The sequence below is a fragment of the Urocitellus parryii genome, chromosome 7, assembly GCF_045843805.1.
Source record: "Urocitellus parryii isolate mUroPar1 chromosome 7, mUroPar1.hap1, whole genome shotgun sequence".
Classification (NCBI taxonomy): Eukaryota; Metazoa; Chordata; class Mammalia; order Rodentia; family Sciuridae; genus Urocitellus; species Urocitellus parryii.
Window position 1 is genome coordinate 171725636 of NC_135537.1, and position 18612 is coordinate 171744247.

Consider the following 18612-nt stretch of genomic DNA (forward strand, 5'->3'; position numbering starts at 1 on the left):
TCTCCTCTCATAAATATATCCTCGTTAAATGGTATTTGCATGTCAGTATCTGTCTTTAAATTTCATTCCTTTTTCTTTAGTCTTTAGATAATATGTTACTGAAAAAAAAACAGTGATTTGCCATGAAGACAAAATTCTGACTTGTACTGTTGACTAGTAAGGTTGATTCTGGCTTCCAGCACAGTTGAAACTGGTTGGCAAATTTTTGCATTCTTAGAGATTTTAAGTTTAGTTCATCATCCTAATATTGCTGTTGAATTAATGAAAAAACATTCTCAATTTACAAGAAGAAAGAATACCATCTGGATACGTTTATCTCATTATTTATGTATAGTTGGATAACAAACAGACTTAAAGCAAAACAATGATTTTATTTTTACAGGCCTTCATTATGATATACCTTTGTCCTGGTATCCTTTTAGACCCAGGCTGGCTCTTATTATTCAAAATTTTTTAGACTAGTTTTGAGATAATGATACCCAGTATAAATAGAAGCATTTTATAATATTGGAGAAATGTCTTTTAAATTTTGCCTTTAAATGAAATTAGGTAAAATTTTAGAATATATTTTATTTTATTTTTATTTTATTTTTTTTTTAAGAGAGAGTGAGAGAGGAGAGAGAGAGAGAATTTTTAATATTTATTTTTTTTTTAGTTCTCGGCGGACACAACATCTTTGTTGGTATGTGGTGCTGAGGATCGAACCCGGGCCGCACGCATGCCAGGCGAGCGCACTACCGCTTGAGCCACATCCCCAGCCCTTAGAATATATTTTAATGTTTAAATAGAGACTGCCTTAGTCCATCTTTTGCTGCTATAACAGAAAGCCATAGACCTGGAAATTTATAATATAAAGACAATTATTTATTTGGCTAACATTTTAAGAAGCAGGGATGTCTAAGAGCATAGCACTGGCAGTTGGAGAAAGCCTTTGTGCTAGGTCCTGACATGGTGGGTGGGCCACCAGCACATGTGAGACAGGGAATAATCTGGCCAGACTCATCCTCTCTTATCAGAAAGCCACTCTTTCAATAACTAACTCATTCTGGCAATAATGATATTAATCCACCCGTGCCCTTGTGATCTAATCACATTTTAACACTGGCCCACCTCTAAATACTGTTATAATAACAATTAAATTTCAACATGCGTTTTGGAAGGGATATTCAGACCATAGCAAAGGCCATTGTGATAATTAATTTAAATTACACCATCCAAAGAAAATCTCTAAATATTTGGTTTTGAAAAACAAACAAAACAAATAATTAAAAGAAATCTTAAATTTTTAAGTGCTTCATTGAATAAGTGAATTTTCCCCTAATAATATTTATCTATGAATAATCTCTTTTTCAGAAACAAAATAAGAAAGAAAAATCTATTAAGAATCTCAGACTAGAAAATGTCTGAGATTCTTCATTCTAGAAATGTCTTCCTTTCTTCATTTTGTGATTCGTGAAAGTATTAACATTCTAGTTTTTTTTTTTTTTAAAGAGAGAGAGAGGGGTAATTTTTTTAATATTTATTTTTTAGTTTTCAGTGGACACAACATCTTTATTTTATTTTTATGTGGTGCTGAGGATCGAACCCAGCACCCCGTGCATGCCAGGCGAGCGTGCTACCGCTTGAGCCACATCCCCAGCCCCAACATTCTTGTTTTTAATACCTTGACTGTTATTAACCTACTGACTGGTCAAAGATTCAACAGCCTTGATTTTTAATTTCATTTATTTATAAAAAAAAATTAAGACTACTTGTTTCATACCACACTTGTGGACTCTTAAGAATATGGAGATAATTTGCAGACATGTTTGTAGCTTGTATGTGGAATAGACTAGTCATTAAGAGAACACACATAGGAACTTGTAGTAGCCCAGTGAATTATGCCTTTATCTGCAAAAAAACATATGACATCTTTGTGTGGCTAAAGATTTATTAAATGTTAATTTGTCAAAATATTATAGGCTATAAATTTAGTAAGGTCAATGAATATAAGTTCAGATATACAAATCAAGTGAATAGGGAAGAATAATTAATGGGTATATTAAGTCCATTATTCTGTTTAATTTAAGTGGACCCTCCTATGGTACTAGTAAAGTATAACATATTTACATTTCTAGGAATATTTCTTTTCACATCTCTTCCATTTCATCCCAGTCTTTTTCCATGCTAACATATATACAAGACAGGTTGTCTTTCTTACATCAACTAATGATCATTGGGGCCTGGGAGTAGACATTGAGGTTAGGCCTGACAACACATGAAAATGAGGCACTTTTCCTGATCATTTGTAATTTCCCAGTATGTAGACTAGTGGTCAATCACTGACTTGAGAGAGAAGATCCCACCTGAGTGATGGAAAATTAAAGTTTTCTCCCGCGTCAGAGAAAACTGTTTATCCAATACATTAGGGATGTCTCCCTAAACTTGAGCTTCATTGCAGTCCAGAAAACCCGTCTCTCATCACCTGGCTTTGCCAAAGTTATTCTGGCTTCCTTTGGCAAAGTGCTAGGGTCCCAGTTTGCCCTGTGCCAGAGATGCTGGGAGGATTCAGACTTAAGGGCGTTGCTGCTTTCCTCCTTGCCACTATAACTCCTGATTATGAAAAACCCATGAAAAAGGGGAATAATTGTATATGTCTTAACCTTTTGTGCCTAATTATTGTCCTATAGACTAAAGGAATCTCCTGAGGGTAAGGGGAACATCTCTTGGTTGTTAAACAAACACACTTTTTCTGAGGAATTTAAGGGAGGGGTTGGTTGAAAGAGCGCCTCCCTCTTGCAGCATTTTTTAAAAAAAATACATTTAGTACACCTGAGCACAGGAATAGTAATGGGAGATTTTAAACTGGCTTGTGAAGGGTAACTATGCAAACAAAGGGAACCTGGATGTTTTCTTACTAATCATCCCATGTCTTTCTCTCAGTCCTACAGTCTGAATTGCTAGTGTTTCTGATCAGTGAAAGAAAGGGAGGATCCAGGAGGGAATGGATGCGGGGTTGGGAGTGTTGTGTGGCCCCTGCAAAGGCAAATGTAATGGGAGCTTTCCCTCAGTGCCATTTATCTGCTGATCACCTTAGATACCCCTTAGGGCAGTTGGGAGGGGTTTCAAGAGAAGGAACCTTAGGATTTTTGCCTGAGTGTAGCCCAAGCCAGAAATTCCACATTTGTTCATACTCCCACCTCCACCTCCACACAGCCAAAGCAGATCAGGACTAGGGACACTGTGTACTCAAGCCAATTGCTCTCCAGGCCTGGACAGAAAAGTGGGAAGCGGCTTCAGCAGAACTCAACATGCCAGCTCTGTATTGAACAGGTAATTGGGAGCTGCCTAAGCCAGGGAACCTTTCACCTGGAGTCTTAAAGAGTGGCGGCCACACTAACTGTATTTAAGTAGCTGAAAGACTCAGTGGTAGAGCACGAGCTTTGCATACACCAGTCCTGGGTTCAGTTCCAGGCACCAAAATGCAAACAAGCAAAGAAATGATATCACCCACAGATGAGCTACAGATATAATCAATTAATGTGTTTGTTTATTTTCCTTGTTGAAAACAGTCATTTTTAATTGTATCTTTAGCCAGGCACAGAAATAATTGTTTTCTGGCTTTCTGCCATTTGTGGCTATCTGCTAGCCTGCCTTTGTATCTGTGTATCTATGTATCTTATCTGTGTGTGTGTGTGTGTGTGTGTGTGTGTGTGTGTGTGTGTATGAAAATATTTGGAGGATTATTTCTTACAATTTATCTAAGTATGTTTTAAATATAATAAAATGTTTTGTATATTTGTATACAATACATAATTGAATGATATTATTTATGTCAGATTTCTTAGAATATGACAACACAAAGAACTTTACTTGTAGAAGAGCTATTATTTATTATGACTATATTTGATGGAGACTGCCAGATGGTCATCCATTATACATTCCTTCTTTCTCCCAGAACCCTGATTTTATTTAGGGCAGCAAGAGACACAGGCTTATATTACAGGCTCTTACCTTGTAGTTAGAGCTGTCATTTAATGTAGTTTATAGATTGAGATGCAAACAGGATAATTAATTGCTTTTGGCAAGAACTTGCAGAAAAGAAAAAAAAAACTCTTTTAAGAGGACTCAAGTCAGCTAACACATGTCCTTTGCCCTTTACCCTTTGCCCTTTTCTTCCCAGATGTCCAGAACTGCAGCAGTCATTTTGTAGTGATTAGGATAAGGTTGAATTGTAGTAACCTCAACCCTGACATCTTTGAGCTTCTGTACAGCAGTTTTCTTCTGAAGAACATAGACTCTGCAGTATGCTGTTTATGCTATGGATCTTTCAGTTTTGCTTTGCATGTCGTAATACACGAGGCACCATATCAGAAGGATCCAAAACCCTTCATTGTCTCTCTTTCAAATTGCTTCTTTTTAAACACTGAATGCTCACAGAAATGCATCCACTTCTTTTTCTGCTTCTAGGTTGGCCACCAAGTTTTATTCTTAGATTCTTTTGAAGCCACAGTTATACAATAAAGGAGTTTGCTTGCCTTTTTTTTTTTAAACTGGAAGTTGAATGGAATTTAGAATGATGTTTGAGAAGCAGAATCTTTTGCATCTATAGCAACTAAGAGCTGTGTTTCTAAACAAATTTTATGAGATTTGTTTTTCCAATATTTACTAAATTGTGGAAGGACAATGGAGTGGGGTTTGGCATTTTCGGTCAGTGTTATGTAGAGTGACATGTATTTCATTTTTGTATAACAACAATTGTTATTTTAATTTTTCTTAATGTTCAGGTTGAAAAAGGCACTTTTATGATTTAAATAATTTTTTATTTTGATTATAAAAGATAATTCTTTGAGTACATAAAGCTCTTAATTTTTATTTTGAATATTAAATCTTTTAAAACTTATTTATTTTTAAGATGTTATTTATGAAGTGAAAAGAACCAAAAATCTATTTTATATGAAGTTTTGTCTTTAAAAATTTAAATAGACAATTTTTTCTAGTAGATGGACACAATGTCTTTATTTTATTTTTATGTGGTGCCAAGGATCGAACCCAGTGCCTCACAAGTGCCAGGCATGTACTCTGCCAAGTGAGCCACAGCTCCAGCCCGACTAAGTTTATTTTTAATTTATCTTTTGTCTTTTTCTTCTTTTTTCACTTTTTCTTATTTTTCTATTCATCCGTAAGTTATCCTTAAGATATTTTAGACTCAAAATAATGTTTACTTTTATTGAAAAGTCATATTGTATATATTTATGGTGTAGGATGTGATATTTTGATATATGTGGATGATGAAAATAGGCTAATCAGCATATTCATCACCTCACTTATTTTTTGTGGTGAGACATTTAAAATTCACTCTCTTACCACTTTTGAAATATACATTATTAGCTATACTTTCCATACAACGCAGTTGATTACTTGAGCTTATTCCTTTTATCCAAACTGAAACTTTGTTCCTTTTGGACAACATCCCTCTATTCCTTCCTTCTGCTCTTCTGCTAATCACCATTGTACTCTTTATTTCTGTGGGTTTAGTTTTTTAGATCACACCTATAATATGATGTCATGAAGTTTTGTCTTTCTGTGCCTAGCTTATTTAATGTGATGACTTTGTTTTAGTCAGCTTTTTTGCTTCGTGACTAAAAGATCTGACCAGAACAATTTTAGGAAGAAAAGTTTATTTGAGGCGCACAGTTACAGAAGTCTTAGTCTATAGAAGGCTGGCTCCATTCCCTGGGGAAAAGCTGAACCTCATGGTGGAAGAGTGCGGCAGAGGGAAGCAACTCACATGGTAGCCAGGAAGTAGAGAGAGTCCACTTGCTAGATACAAATATATACCCAAAGCCATATCCTAATTCCCACCTCTTCCAGCCACACACTTCCACTTCAATTTCCACTCAATTAACCTCTATCAGGGGATTAAATCACTGATTGAGTTGAGACTCTTACAACCCAATCATTTCTCCTCTGAACCTTCTTGCACTGTCTTACAAGTGAGCTTTTGGGGTCCTCCAGATTCATCCATGTTGTTACAAATGACAGAATTTCCTTCTTTTGAAGGTGGAACAGTATTCCATTGTGTATATAAACGACTTTTTATTTGTCCATTTATTCACTGAGGGATATTTGGGGAGATTATATATCTTGACTACTGTGAATGAGGCTACCTAGCCTGGGGGTACAGACATCTCTTCAGCATATTGATTTCAATTCCTTGGCATATATACCCAGTAGTCAAAGGGGAGTTCTATTTTTAGTTAAAAAAAAAAAAAAACTCCATACTGTTGTCTATGATGTCTGTACTAATTTACATTCCCACTTACAGTCTGCAAAGATTTCGTTTTCTCCACATTCTCTACCAGCACTTGTTATCTTTCACCTTTTGTTGTCTTTCATCATTCCAGCAGGTATGAGATAGTAGTTCATTGTGGATAAGTTTGCATTTTTGTGATGCTTAGTTATGTTGAACATTTTTTTAATGAACCTGTTGGCCATTTTAATGGTTTGAGAAATATCTGTTAAGTCATTTGTCCATTGTTTAATGATTGGGTTATTTGTTTTTCTTGTAATTGAGTTGTTTGGAGTTTCTTTTACATATTTTGGATATTGAACCCTTTATCACATAGATGATTTGCAAATATTTTCTCCCATTCTGTAGGTTGTCTTTCATGCTGTTGTTTCTTTTGCTGGCAGAAATTTTTTTTTAAGATATAATCCCATTTGTCTAATTGCTTTTGTTGCCTGTGGTTTTTTAAAATACTTTACTTTGTAGTTATAGTTGGACACAATACCTTTATTTTGTTTATTTATTTTTATGTGGTGCTGAGGATCGAACCCAGGGCCTTGCACGTAGTAGGGGAGCACTCTACCGCTGAGCCCCAGCCCCAGCCCTGTTGCCTGTGCTCTTATTGTCATATCCAGTTGGCCAAGACCAATGTTGAAAAACTTTCCTGGTATGTCTTTTTGTGGTTTTACTGTTTATGGTCTTATATTTAAATCTTTCATCCATTTTTGAGTTGATTCTTGTGGATGTCCTGAGATAAGGACCCAGTTTTACTCTTCTTCAGAACAGTTTATCAACAACATTTATTGAAGACATTGTTCTTTCCTCATTATCTGATGTTGGTACTTTTATGGAAAATCAATTGATTATAAGTGTGTGGGCTTATTTCACTATTCTGCATCTTATTCCATTGATCAGTGTGTCTGATATTTTGCCAGTACCATGGTGTCTTGATTAGTGTATGTTTGGATGTCTGGTAGTGTGATGACACCAGCTTTATTCTTTTTGTTTAAGATCACATTGGCTATTTGGGTCTTTTGAGGTGTCATAAAAATTTTAAGATTGATTAATCTATTTCTGGAAAAATGACATTGGAATTTTGATAGGGATTTAATTGAATCTATGGATTGTTTTTGTTAGTATGATGTTAATGTTTGGATATGAGGTGTCCCCCCAAAGATCCTGGTAATGCAAGAATATTCAGAGGTGAAATGATTAGATTATGAGAGCTGCAACCCAATCAGTCCATCCCAGTGTGAATGGACTGACTGGGTGGTAACTGTGAGCAGGTGGGGGTACTGCTTGGGGAGATAGGTCACTGCGGGTGTGCCCTGGAAAGGTGCCTCTCCCTTGTGGTGCCCTCTCCCCCCCCCCATCTCTCTCTCTCTCACCCTCTCTCTTTCTCTCCCTCCCCACTCCCTCTCTGGTTCCTGAACCCACCCTGAGCAACTTTCCTTCCTGGGCCCTTCCTCCATCATGTGCTGCCTCACCTTGGACCCAGAATGAATGGATTCAGCATGGATTCATTAGTTAAACTTTAAATAAAGAAAATGTAGCATATATATTCAATGGAGTATTTACTCAGCCATAAAAAGAAAGAAATTATGTCATTTTATGGTAAATGGATGGGATTGGAGAACATGTTAAGTATAATAAACCAGTCTCAGAAGGTCAAGAGTTGAGTGTTTTTCTCTCATATGTGAAAGCTAGAGAGAAAGAAGAAATGTTTTTAAAAAAGGAAATCTCTTGAAAATAGAAGGCAGATGGGGAGAAGAGATGAGGAAGGGAAAGAGCTGTGGAATGAAATTGGACTATGTTCTGTGCATGTATGAATATATTACAGTGAATTCTATTTTATGTATAACTGTAATGTACCAATTGAAAAATAAATTAATAGAAGAAAGACTAATCAAGGGAATTGGGGGAAGGTGGAAGGAGGTAGTACTAAGGCTCAAAAAGGAACAAATTATGTTGTATACATTTATGAATATGTTAAAATGAACCCAACAATTATGTATAACTATATGCACTAATAACAAAGAATATCTACATGACTTCAGCTCCCTTAGATTTGTTAAAATTTGTTTTATGGTCTAACATATAATCTATTCAGGAGAATGTTCCATGTGTACTTGAGAATAACTTATGTTGCTGTTGAATGCAGTGTTCTATTAGGTCCATTTGGTCTAAAGTGGAATTCAAGTCCAAAGTTTCCATACTGCTTTCTTTCTAGATGATCTATCCATTGCTAAAAGTGAAGTCTTGATGTCCTGTACCATTATTGTATTGCAGTCTACTTCTCATTTCAGATTTATTAATATTTATTTTACATATTTAAGTGCTCTGATGTTAAGTGCATATATACTTACAATTGTTATATTCTTTTGATAAATTGACCTCTTTATCACTATATAATGACTTTCTTTGTCTCTTTTTACTTAAATTCTATTTTGTCTGATGTAACTATGGGTACCTTTACTCTCTTGGTTTCCATTTTCATTTAATATCTTTTTTATACCTTCACTTTCAGTCCATGTTCTTAGATGTGAAGTGATCCTCTTATAAGAGGCATCTTTTTTTATAAATTGATTCAGCCACTATGATTTTTTGAAGTACATGGGGTATCTCTGTCTTTTGATTGAGAATTTAGTCTATTTTATATTCAAGGTAACTATTGATAGGTAAGAACTTGTTACTACCATTATGTAAAAGTAACATATTCTGTAGATCCTTTGATCCTCTTTTCTTCTATCCCTTTGTGGTTTGATGATTTTCTGCAGTGATAAACACTGAATTCTTTCTTTTTGGGTTTCACTTAATGACTATGGACTTTTGCTTTGTGGTTGCCATGAGGAGTAACAAATAAAACATCATAGACTGTTTAAGCCGATAATAACTTAATTTTTATCACACATAAAAGCACTTCACTTTTATTTTACCTTCCTACTCCATTTCATTTTTTGATGTCATAATTTACAACTTTTTTCTAATTTGTATCTCTTAACAATTTATTGTAGTTAGAGTTATTTTTAATAGCTTTGTCTTTTAACCTTCATATAGGACATAAAGTTACTTTGCATACCACCATTATAGTACTGGAGAATACCAAATATAACCATGTATTATTTTTACCAGTGAACTTTTTACTTTCCTATGCTTTCTGTTATTGATTAGCAGCCTTCTCTTTAAGCTTTTAAAACTCCCTTTAGCAATTCTGTTAGACAAGCCTAGTGGTGCTAAACTTCTCTAATTTTTTGTTTTTCTGGGAATATTTTATTTTTTTCTCATTTCTGAAAGATGGTTTTTCAGGTAAAGTATTCTTGGTTAATAGTTTTTATTCTTTCTCACTTTGAAATAAAATATCACTCTGTCCTGGCCTGCAGTGTTTCTGCTGAGAATTCAGCCAATAGCCATAATGAGACCTCCTTGTAGGTGATATGAGCTTTTTACTTTTAAATTGTAGATGGACACAATATCCTTGTTTTATTTATTTGTTTATTTTTATGTGTTGCTGAGGATCAAACCCAGTGCCTCATATGTGCTAGGCAAGTATGCTACCCCTCAGCTACAACCCCAGCCCAGAGATATGAATCTTATCTCTTCCTGTTTTCAGAATTGTCTTTGATTTTTGATAGTTTGATTTGATGTATCTCAAATTGATAGAATTTCTCATTGGGCTGGATTTAGAAACATCTGAGTTACCTGTATCTGAACATTGACATCTTTCCCTAGATATGGGAAATATTTAGCTTTCGTTTTCTGAAATATCATTTGGGTCTGTTTTCTTTCTCTTATTCTCGAATTTCTATTGTGCAAAAAGTTAGGTTTTTTTTTTTTTTTAAGAGAGAGTGAGAGAGGAGAGAGGGGAGAGAGAGAGAGAATTTTTAATATTTATTTTATTTAGTTCTCAGCGGACACAACATCTTTGTTGGTATGTGGTGCTGAGGATCGAACCCGGGCCGCACGCATGCGAGGCGAGCGCGCTACCGCTTGAGCCACAACCCCAGCCCCCAAAAAGTTAGGTTTTTTGATGGTGTAACATAATTCCCACAGGGTTTCTCCATTCTTTTTCATTCTTTTTTCCTTCTCTGACAGGGTGGTTTCAAATGTCCTGTCTTTGAGCTCCCTGATGGCTTCTTCTGCTTAATTGAGTCTGAGGGTCAAGCTTTCTATTGAATTTTTATTTCAGTTATTATATTCTTTATCTCTAGAATTTCTGTTTTTAAAAATTTGTTTTTTTCAAACTTATAATTTTGTGTATTGTTTTCCAAATTCATTGAATTTTTATCCAGCCATATTTTCATGTAATTCCATGAACTTACTTAAGAGGATTATTCTGAATTCTTTGCTAGTCATTTCATAAGTCACTATTTCTCGGGAGTTCAATGTAGGAGTTTTGTTAAGTTTCTTTTGGTGATACCATGTGTCCCTGATTTTTTTTTTTTTTTTGGTATTCTTTATGTCCTTGCCTTGGAGTCCATGCATTTGAAGAAGCAGCCACCCCTTCTAGCCTTTGTGGGTATGTTCTTGGGATGATATAGACCTTCACACTCAAATCTATCCTGGGATTCTGGGTAGGATATCTGGTAGTGACTACTACTACCTAGTAGTAGGTAGGCCTTGCTGTTGTTTTTCCTAGTTAGGCTAGTTTTCTGCCTGGGCTCTGAGGTTAGATAGGGCTGTTGGCTGTATCTTGCAGTCCAGTGAGACCACTAGTCAGGCTCTGTGGTCAGTGTCAGTGTCTGTCAGGGCTCTTCAGTCACTTCTGATCAGGAAGGGTTGTAGGCTGCATTCCTTGGAAAGGTAGAAGTATTGCTTGGAATCTGTAGTTGGACAGGACTGCAGGCTGTACTCTTGAGGCTGGGAAAGTCCTCTTGAGTTTCTGTTCAGCTTCTTGGCATGGGAAGGACCAGAGGCCATGCTTCACAGTTATGTGCATTCATGGGCCTGCCTCCTTTGGCTGGGCTTTAGAACTGTGCAAGGTTATTGCTTGATCATAAGGGTCAGGTGGGGTTAGATACTGGGCTGTGCAGATGTGTGGGAACATGGGTTTTCTTTATGGCATGGGGAAGCCTTATACAGAGCTCCTAGATTGAACATAATCACACCTCAGATGCCCAAAATTGGTAAATCCAGATATAACCTTAAAAATTAAATGACTGAGGAACAAAATGGAGTGGTATATCAGGTAGTGTGAAGAGCAAAAGGTTGTTAGAACCAAGAGCAGCCAGACTTGTTTGGTAAATGCCAGTGATACTGTATTGCGCATTGCTGATGATAGGTTAGGAGCTTAGTATTTGAGGGGTATGATCTTTTATATTTTTATATGATCATCTATAATGTCAATACTCCATACTTCACTATAAGAATCAGAAACTGAAATGTAGTATTTTTTAGGTAACAATACTGAGTAGTAGTATGCATTTTGTTCTCATGCAGTAAAACTGGTTGCTTGTCATTGAATATCTTTGTTCTTAGAAGCTTAATCATGTTTGAATAAATGCATCTGAATTTTTTAAATGTAACATGAAAAACTGTGGGGAAAACACTTTTCATGATTCATTTCCTCTTATATTCATGTTTTCACTAATTTTAATGCTTACCAAAGGGTAACCTGAAAGATGGCATTGTGTACAAGTAAAAAAGATCAAGTAGCTCAACAGACCAGTGAAGCAGAATAATAAGGAATATAAAGTAGCCTGTGATAGAATGGTTGTCACATTAACTTACAAATTGCCTCAGAAAAAAAATATTTTCCTAAATCATACCCAAATGGGCAGGGGTAGAAGGACAAATGAAATGCTTCAATACTGTGAAGAAATGGTTCTATGTTCCTGTTATTGATAAGGAGAGCTTTTAAAATACTGGTTGTAAGAACATCTCTTTCCTGTCACATAATGAAAAGATATCTGATGTGATCATGGACAGAGTGATAGGAAAAGTAATATTCCAGCACTACTTTATTTATTTTATATATGTTGTGAAGAATTTGACAATAAAGGTTGAAAAATGTACATTCAGCAAATCTTGAACTAAATCAAGTATGCTGTCTTTTTTTTTTCTTCATTATTTGTTGAATCCCTATGTGTACCAGGGATTGTGCTAAATGGTCGAGATACATAGTGAACGTGGGGCTACGTTACAGTGGGGAAGGTGGACATATAAACAGCCCTAAAGAAGAAGTCAACTCTGTAGTGAACCTGAAGGTGATATATTCTATGGGGCAAAAGAACAACAAAGCTGGAAATGGGGACTGGGTGAACTAGGGGACAAGAGGGGTGGCACAATGAAGTTAAAAATGGGGTGTCTGGGAGGCCTCAGTGTAATGGTAACATTTAAGCAAAACCTTAAAACTTTGAGAAAGAAGCTATGTGAATACCTGGGGGAAAGCTTCTAGGCCCTCCAATGAGAACAAGGAGGCAGGTAGTAGTGGGACAGTGTAGAAGGGAGGAGCTAGGAGTGGGAATTGGCAGTGGATCATGGGAGCCCTGAGGCATGAATGGAGTCTTTACTTTTACTTTTTTTTTTAATAATAGCTTTGTTGAAGTACAGTTCACATGTTAACAGTTTGCTCATAAGTTCACAATTCAGTGGTTTTTAATGTAGTCCCAAAGTTGGGCAACCATCTTCAAAATCAATTTTAGAACATTTTAATCTCCCTAAAAAGAAAGTGCATGCTCCTATCCTTAAACCCACCCTATCCCCCATCTCATTCGAAGAAATCAGTAATCTGTTTTCTGTTTCTATGGAATTGCCCACCCTGGAAATTTAATATAAATGTAATTATATAATGTGTGGTCTCTTATGATACCTCCCAAAAAATGTTTTCAGGGTTCACATGTGTTGTAACATGTCTTAGTGCTCCTTTACTATTCATAACTGAATAATATTCCATTGAATATATTGTATTTTGTTTGTCCACTCATCAACTGATGGACTTGGTTTATTTCCTTCTTGGGTCTACTAAGAATAATATTAGTATAAACATTTTTATGCTAATTATTTGTGTGTAGATGTATGTATTCATTTCTTCACCATGATTGGAATTATTAGGTCACATGGTACCTTCATGTTTAACTCTGTGACAAATTGAACATAATCATAATGCCTATATCATTTTACATTCCCACTAGTAGTGTTGCAGGTTCTGATTTCTCCACTTCTTTACCAATAATGCTTGTCATTATTTGTCTTTTTTATTATAGCTATTCTAAAGTGGGTGTGAAGTGGTTTCTCATTCTTTTTTTTACCTTTTTTAATTGATTTTTTAAAAAAATAAAAAATAAATGACAGTAGAATGTATTACAATTCTTATTCCATGTATACATCACAAGTTTTCATATCTCTGGTTATATATAAAGTATGTTGATACCAATTCGTGTCTTCAAACATGTACTTTGGGTAATGATGTCTATCATATTCCACCATCCATGCTAATCCATGCCCCTTCCCTTTTCCTCCCACCCCTCTGCCGAATCTATTCCTCCCATGCTCCCCCTCCCTACCCTACTAGGAGTAAGCCTCCTTATATCAGAGAAAACATTTGGCATTTTTGCAGGGGGGTGGATTGGCTAACTTTAATTAGCATTATCTTCCCCAACAGCATCTAATTACCTGCAAATGCCATGATTTTATTCTCTTATTACTGAATAAAATTCCATTGTGTACATATGCCACATTTAAAAAAATTTATTTATCCACTGAAGGGCATCTAGGTTGGCTCCACAGTTTAGCGCTTGTGAATTGTGCTGCTATAAACATTGATGTGGCTGTGTCCCTGTAGTATGCTGTTTTTAAGTCCTTTGGATATATACCAAGGAGAGGGATAGCTGGGTCAAATGGTGGTTGCATTCCCAGATTTCCAAGGAATATCCATTCTGCTTTCCATAATGGCTGCACCACTTTGCAGTCCCACCAGCAATATATGAGTGTGCCTTTTCCCCTATATCCTTGCAAACACTTATTATTGTTTGTCTTCCTAATAGCTGCCATTCTGACTGGAGTGAGATGATATTTTAGAGTAGTTTTGATTTGCATTTCTCTAATTGCTAGAGCTGTTGAACATTTTTTTCATATATTTGTTGATTGATTGTATATCCTCTTCTGAGTAGTGTCTGTTCAGGCCTTGGCCCATTTGTTGATTGGGTTATTTATTTATTTATTTATTTATTTATTTTTGGTGCTTAGCTTTTTGAATTCTTCATATACCAGAGAGATTAGTGCTCTATCTGATGTGTGAGGGGTAAAGATTTGCTCCCAGGATGTAGCTCTTTGTTCACCTCACAGATTGTTTCTTTTGCTGAGAAAAAACTTTTTAGTTTGATTCTATCCCATTTATTGATTTTTGGTTTTAATACTTGCACTATAGGAGACTTACTAGGGAAGTTGGGGCTTAATCCCACATAATGAAGATTAGGGCCTCCTTTTTCTTCTGTTAGATGCAGAGTCTCTGGTTTAATTCCTAGGTCCTTGATTCATTTTGAGTTAAGTTTTGGCATGGTGAGAGATAGGGGTTTAATTTCATTTTGTTGCATATGGATTTCTAGTTTTCCCAGCACCATTTGTTGAAGAGGCTATCTTTTCTCCAGTGCATGTTTTTGGCACAATTGTCTAATATAAGATAATTGTAATTTTGTGTTTGCCTACTGATAATGATTTGATCATCTTTTCATATCTTTTTTGCCATTTGTGTATCTTCTTTGGAGAAATTTCTATTCAGATTCTTTGCCCATTTTGAAACTGTATTAATTGTCCATTTATTATTGAATTGTTAAATTCTTTATATATTCAGAATTAGTTGCATCCATTAAGCATGTATCCCTTGGTATGCTTAATACAATCGTATTGAATAAAATTTGAGTGACCATATTATATTTCCATTATACTGTTGTTATGTTAGAATATAGTCAGATACATACCAATTTTAATTTTCTCCTTTAATTATTAAGCTGTATTTAAATAAATTAATGTTTCATTGTTTTCACCATTAAATTAATCATCAAAATTGATGAGGTGTTTAAAATCTATTATTTTAATGAATGAACATTTTTTTATAATATGGAACATAGTTTAAAGTATGTTAAACTTGATTTTTTTAAAAAATTTTATAGATGGAAAAAGTAGAAGCAGATCTCACTAGATCCAAGACTCTACGTGAGAAACAGTCTACAGAGTTTTTATGGCAACTGGAGGATGTCAAACAAAGATACGAACAGCAGGTTGGTTGTTCATTTTGTGATACAATTTAACTTTGTAAAAATTATTTTTAGTAATAGATGGACACAATGCCTTTATTTCATTTATTTTCATATGGTGCTGAGGATTGAAACCAGTGCCTCATACATGCCAGACAAGTGCTCTACCACTGAGCCACAACCCCAGCCCACCATTTAATTTTTTAAAAAATTTTAAATTTCTTTTAATTAGTTATACATGGCAGTAGAATGCATTCATGTACTTTGTTATATCATACGTAGAGGGGATATAATTTTTCATTTTTCTGAGTGTGCATGTTGTAGAATCACATTGGTCATGTAGTCACATATATACATAAAGTAATAATGTCTGTTTCATTCTACTATATTTCCTATCCCCACCTCCCCTCCCTTTACTTTCCTCTACCTGATCTAAGGTAACACCATTCTTATCTAGTGCCCCCCACCTTATTGTGAATTAGCATCTGCATATCAGAGAAAACATTTAGCCTTTGGTTTTGGGATTGAGTTATTTCACTTAGCATGATATTCTCCAACTCCATCCATTTACTGGCAAATGCCATAATTTCATTCTTGTTTAAAGCTGAGTAATATTAAATTGAATATATATACCACATTTTCTTTATCTATTCATCTATTGAAGGACACCTAGTGATTCCATAGTTTAGCTATTGTGAATTTAGCTGCTATAAATATTGAAGTGGCTGCATTACTGCAGTATGCTGATTTTAAGTCTTTTTTTGTAAAAAATGAGGAGTGGGATAGCTGGGCCAAATGGTTGTTCCATTCCATGTTTTCTGAGGAAGCTCCATACTGCTATCCATAGTGGTTGTACCAATTTGCAGTCCCACTAGCAAAGTATTAGTGTACCTTTTCCCCCACATCCTTGCCAACATTTATTGTTGCCTGTATTCTTGATGATGCCATTCTCATAGCAGTGAGATGAAATCTTAGTGTAATTTTGATTTGCATTTCTCTAATTGCTAGAGATGTTGAACACTTCTTCATATATTTGGTGATAAATTGTATTTCTTCTTCTGTGGAATATCTGTTCAGTTTCTTAGCCCATCTATTGATTGGGTTATTTATAGTTTTTGGTGTTAAGTTTTCTGAGTTCTTTATATATCCTAGAAATTCATGCTTTATCGGAGGTATATGTGGTAAAGATTTTCTCCCAAACTGTAGGCTCTCTCCTTACATTATTGTTTTCTTTTGCTGAGAAGAAGCTTTTTAATTTTAATCCATCTCCTTTATTGATTCTTGATTTTACTTCTTGCATTTTAAGAGTCTTGTTAAGGAAGTCAGACACTAGGCTGAGACTGTGAAGATTTGGACCTACTTTTTCTTCTGTTAGGTGAAGGATCTCTGTTCTAGTGGCTAAGTATATGATCCATTTTGAGTTGATTTTTGTGCAGAGTGATAGATAGAGGTTCAATTTTATTTTGCTACATGTGGATTTCCAGTTTCCCCAGCATCATTTGTTGAATAAGCTCTTTTCTCCAGTGAATGTTTTGGGCACCTTTGTTTAGTATAACATAACTGTATTTATGTGGGTTTGTTTCTGTGTTCTCTATTCTGTACCATTGGTCTACAAGTCTATTTTGGTGCCAATACCATGCTATTTTTGTTACTATAGCTCTGTAGTATAGTTTAAGATCTGGTATTGTGATGCCTCCTGCTTCACTTTTCTTGCTAAGGATTGCTTTGGCTATTCTAGGTCTCTTATTTTTACAAATAAATTTTATGATTGCTTTTTTTATTTCTATGAAGAATGTCATTGGAATTTTAATAGTAATTGCATTAAATATATATAACACTTTTGGTAATATGGCCATTTTGACAATATTAATTTTGCATATCTAGGAGCATGGGAGAGCTTTCCATCTTCTGGGGTTTCTTGAATTTCTTTCTTTAGTGTTCTGTAGTTTTCATTGTAGAGGTCTTTCACCTCTTTTGTTAGATTGACTCCCAAGTATTTAATTTTTTTGAGGCTATTGCAAATGGGTAGTTTTCTTAATTTCTCTTCCAGTGGATTTATTGCTGATATATATAGGAATGTGTTTGGTTTATGGGTGTTGATTTTATATCCTGCTACTTTGCTGAATTCATTTATTAGTTCTGGAAGTTTTCTGGTGGAATTTTTTGGATCTTCTACATATAGAGTCACGTCACCAGCAAATAGTGATAGTTTGAGTTCTTCTTCACCTATTTTTATCCCCTTAATTTCTTTCTTCTAATTGCTCTGGCTAGAGTTTGAAGAATGATGTTAAATAGAAGTGGTAAAAGAAGACATCCTTGTCTTGTTCCAGTTTTCAGATGAATGCTTTCAATTTTCCTCCATTTAGAATGATGCTGGCCTTGAGTTTAGCTTTTACAATGTGGAGGTATATTCCTACTACCCCTAATTTTTCTAGCGTTTTGAACATCAAGGTGTGCTGTATTTTGTCAAATGGTTTTCTGCACCTATTCAGATGATCATATGATTCTTATTTTAAGTCTGTTAATATGATGAATTATGTTTACTGATTTCTGTATGTTGAACCAATCCTGCATCCCTGGGTAAACCCCACTTGATCGTGGTGCACTATCTTTTAAATATGTTTTTATATGCAATTTGCCAGAATTTTATTGAGAATTTTTGCATGTATGTTCATCAAGGATATTGGTCTGAAGTTTTCTTTCGTTGATGTGTCTTGGTCTTGTTTTGTTATCGGGGTGATATTAACCTCAAAGAATCAGTTTGGAAGGGTTCCTTCCTTTTCTATTTCATGGAATACTTTGAGGAATATTGATGTTAATTCTTCTTTGAAAGTCTTGTAGAACTCAGCTGAGAATCCATCTGGTTCTGGGCTTTTCTTTGTTGGTAGGCTTTTTATGGTGTTTTCTATTTTATTACTTAAAATTGATCTATTTAAATTGTGTATGATCTCCTCATTCAGTTTGGGTAGGTCATATATCTCTGGAAATTTGTCAATGTCTTTGATATTTTCTATTTTATTGGAGTTTAAATTTTCAAAATAGTTTCTAATTATCTTCCGTATTTCAGACATGTCTGTTGTGATATTTCCTTCTTCATCTTGTATTTTAGTCATTTGAATTTCCTCTCCTTTTCCCTTCATTAGCATGGACAAG

At 35.1% G+C, this 18612-nt stretch overlaps 1 protein-coding gene across 2 annotated transcripts in view; it reads left to right on the forward strand.

Annotated features, from left to right (window-relative positions):
• The window catches only part of Cep112 (centrosomal protein 112), a 448365-nt gene that overhangs the window by 175091 nt on the left and 254662 nt on the right, over window positions 1-18612 (forward strand). For both annotated transcript variants that reach the window (XM_026406648.2, XM_077800819.1), the window contains one exon: window positions 15376-15483. In XM_026406648.2, coding sequence (XP_026262433.2) covers window positions 15376-15483 — 108 coding nt within the window. The remainder of the gene's footprint in view (window positions 1-15375; window positions 15484-18612) is intronic.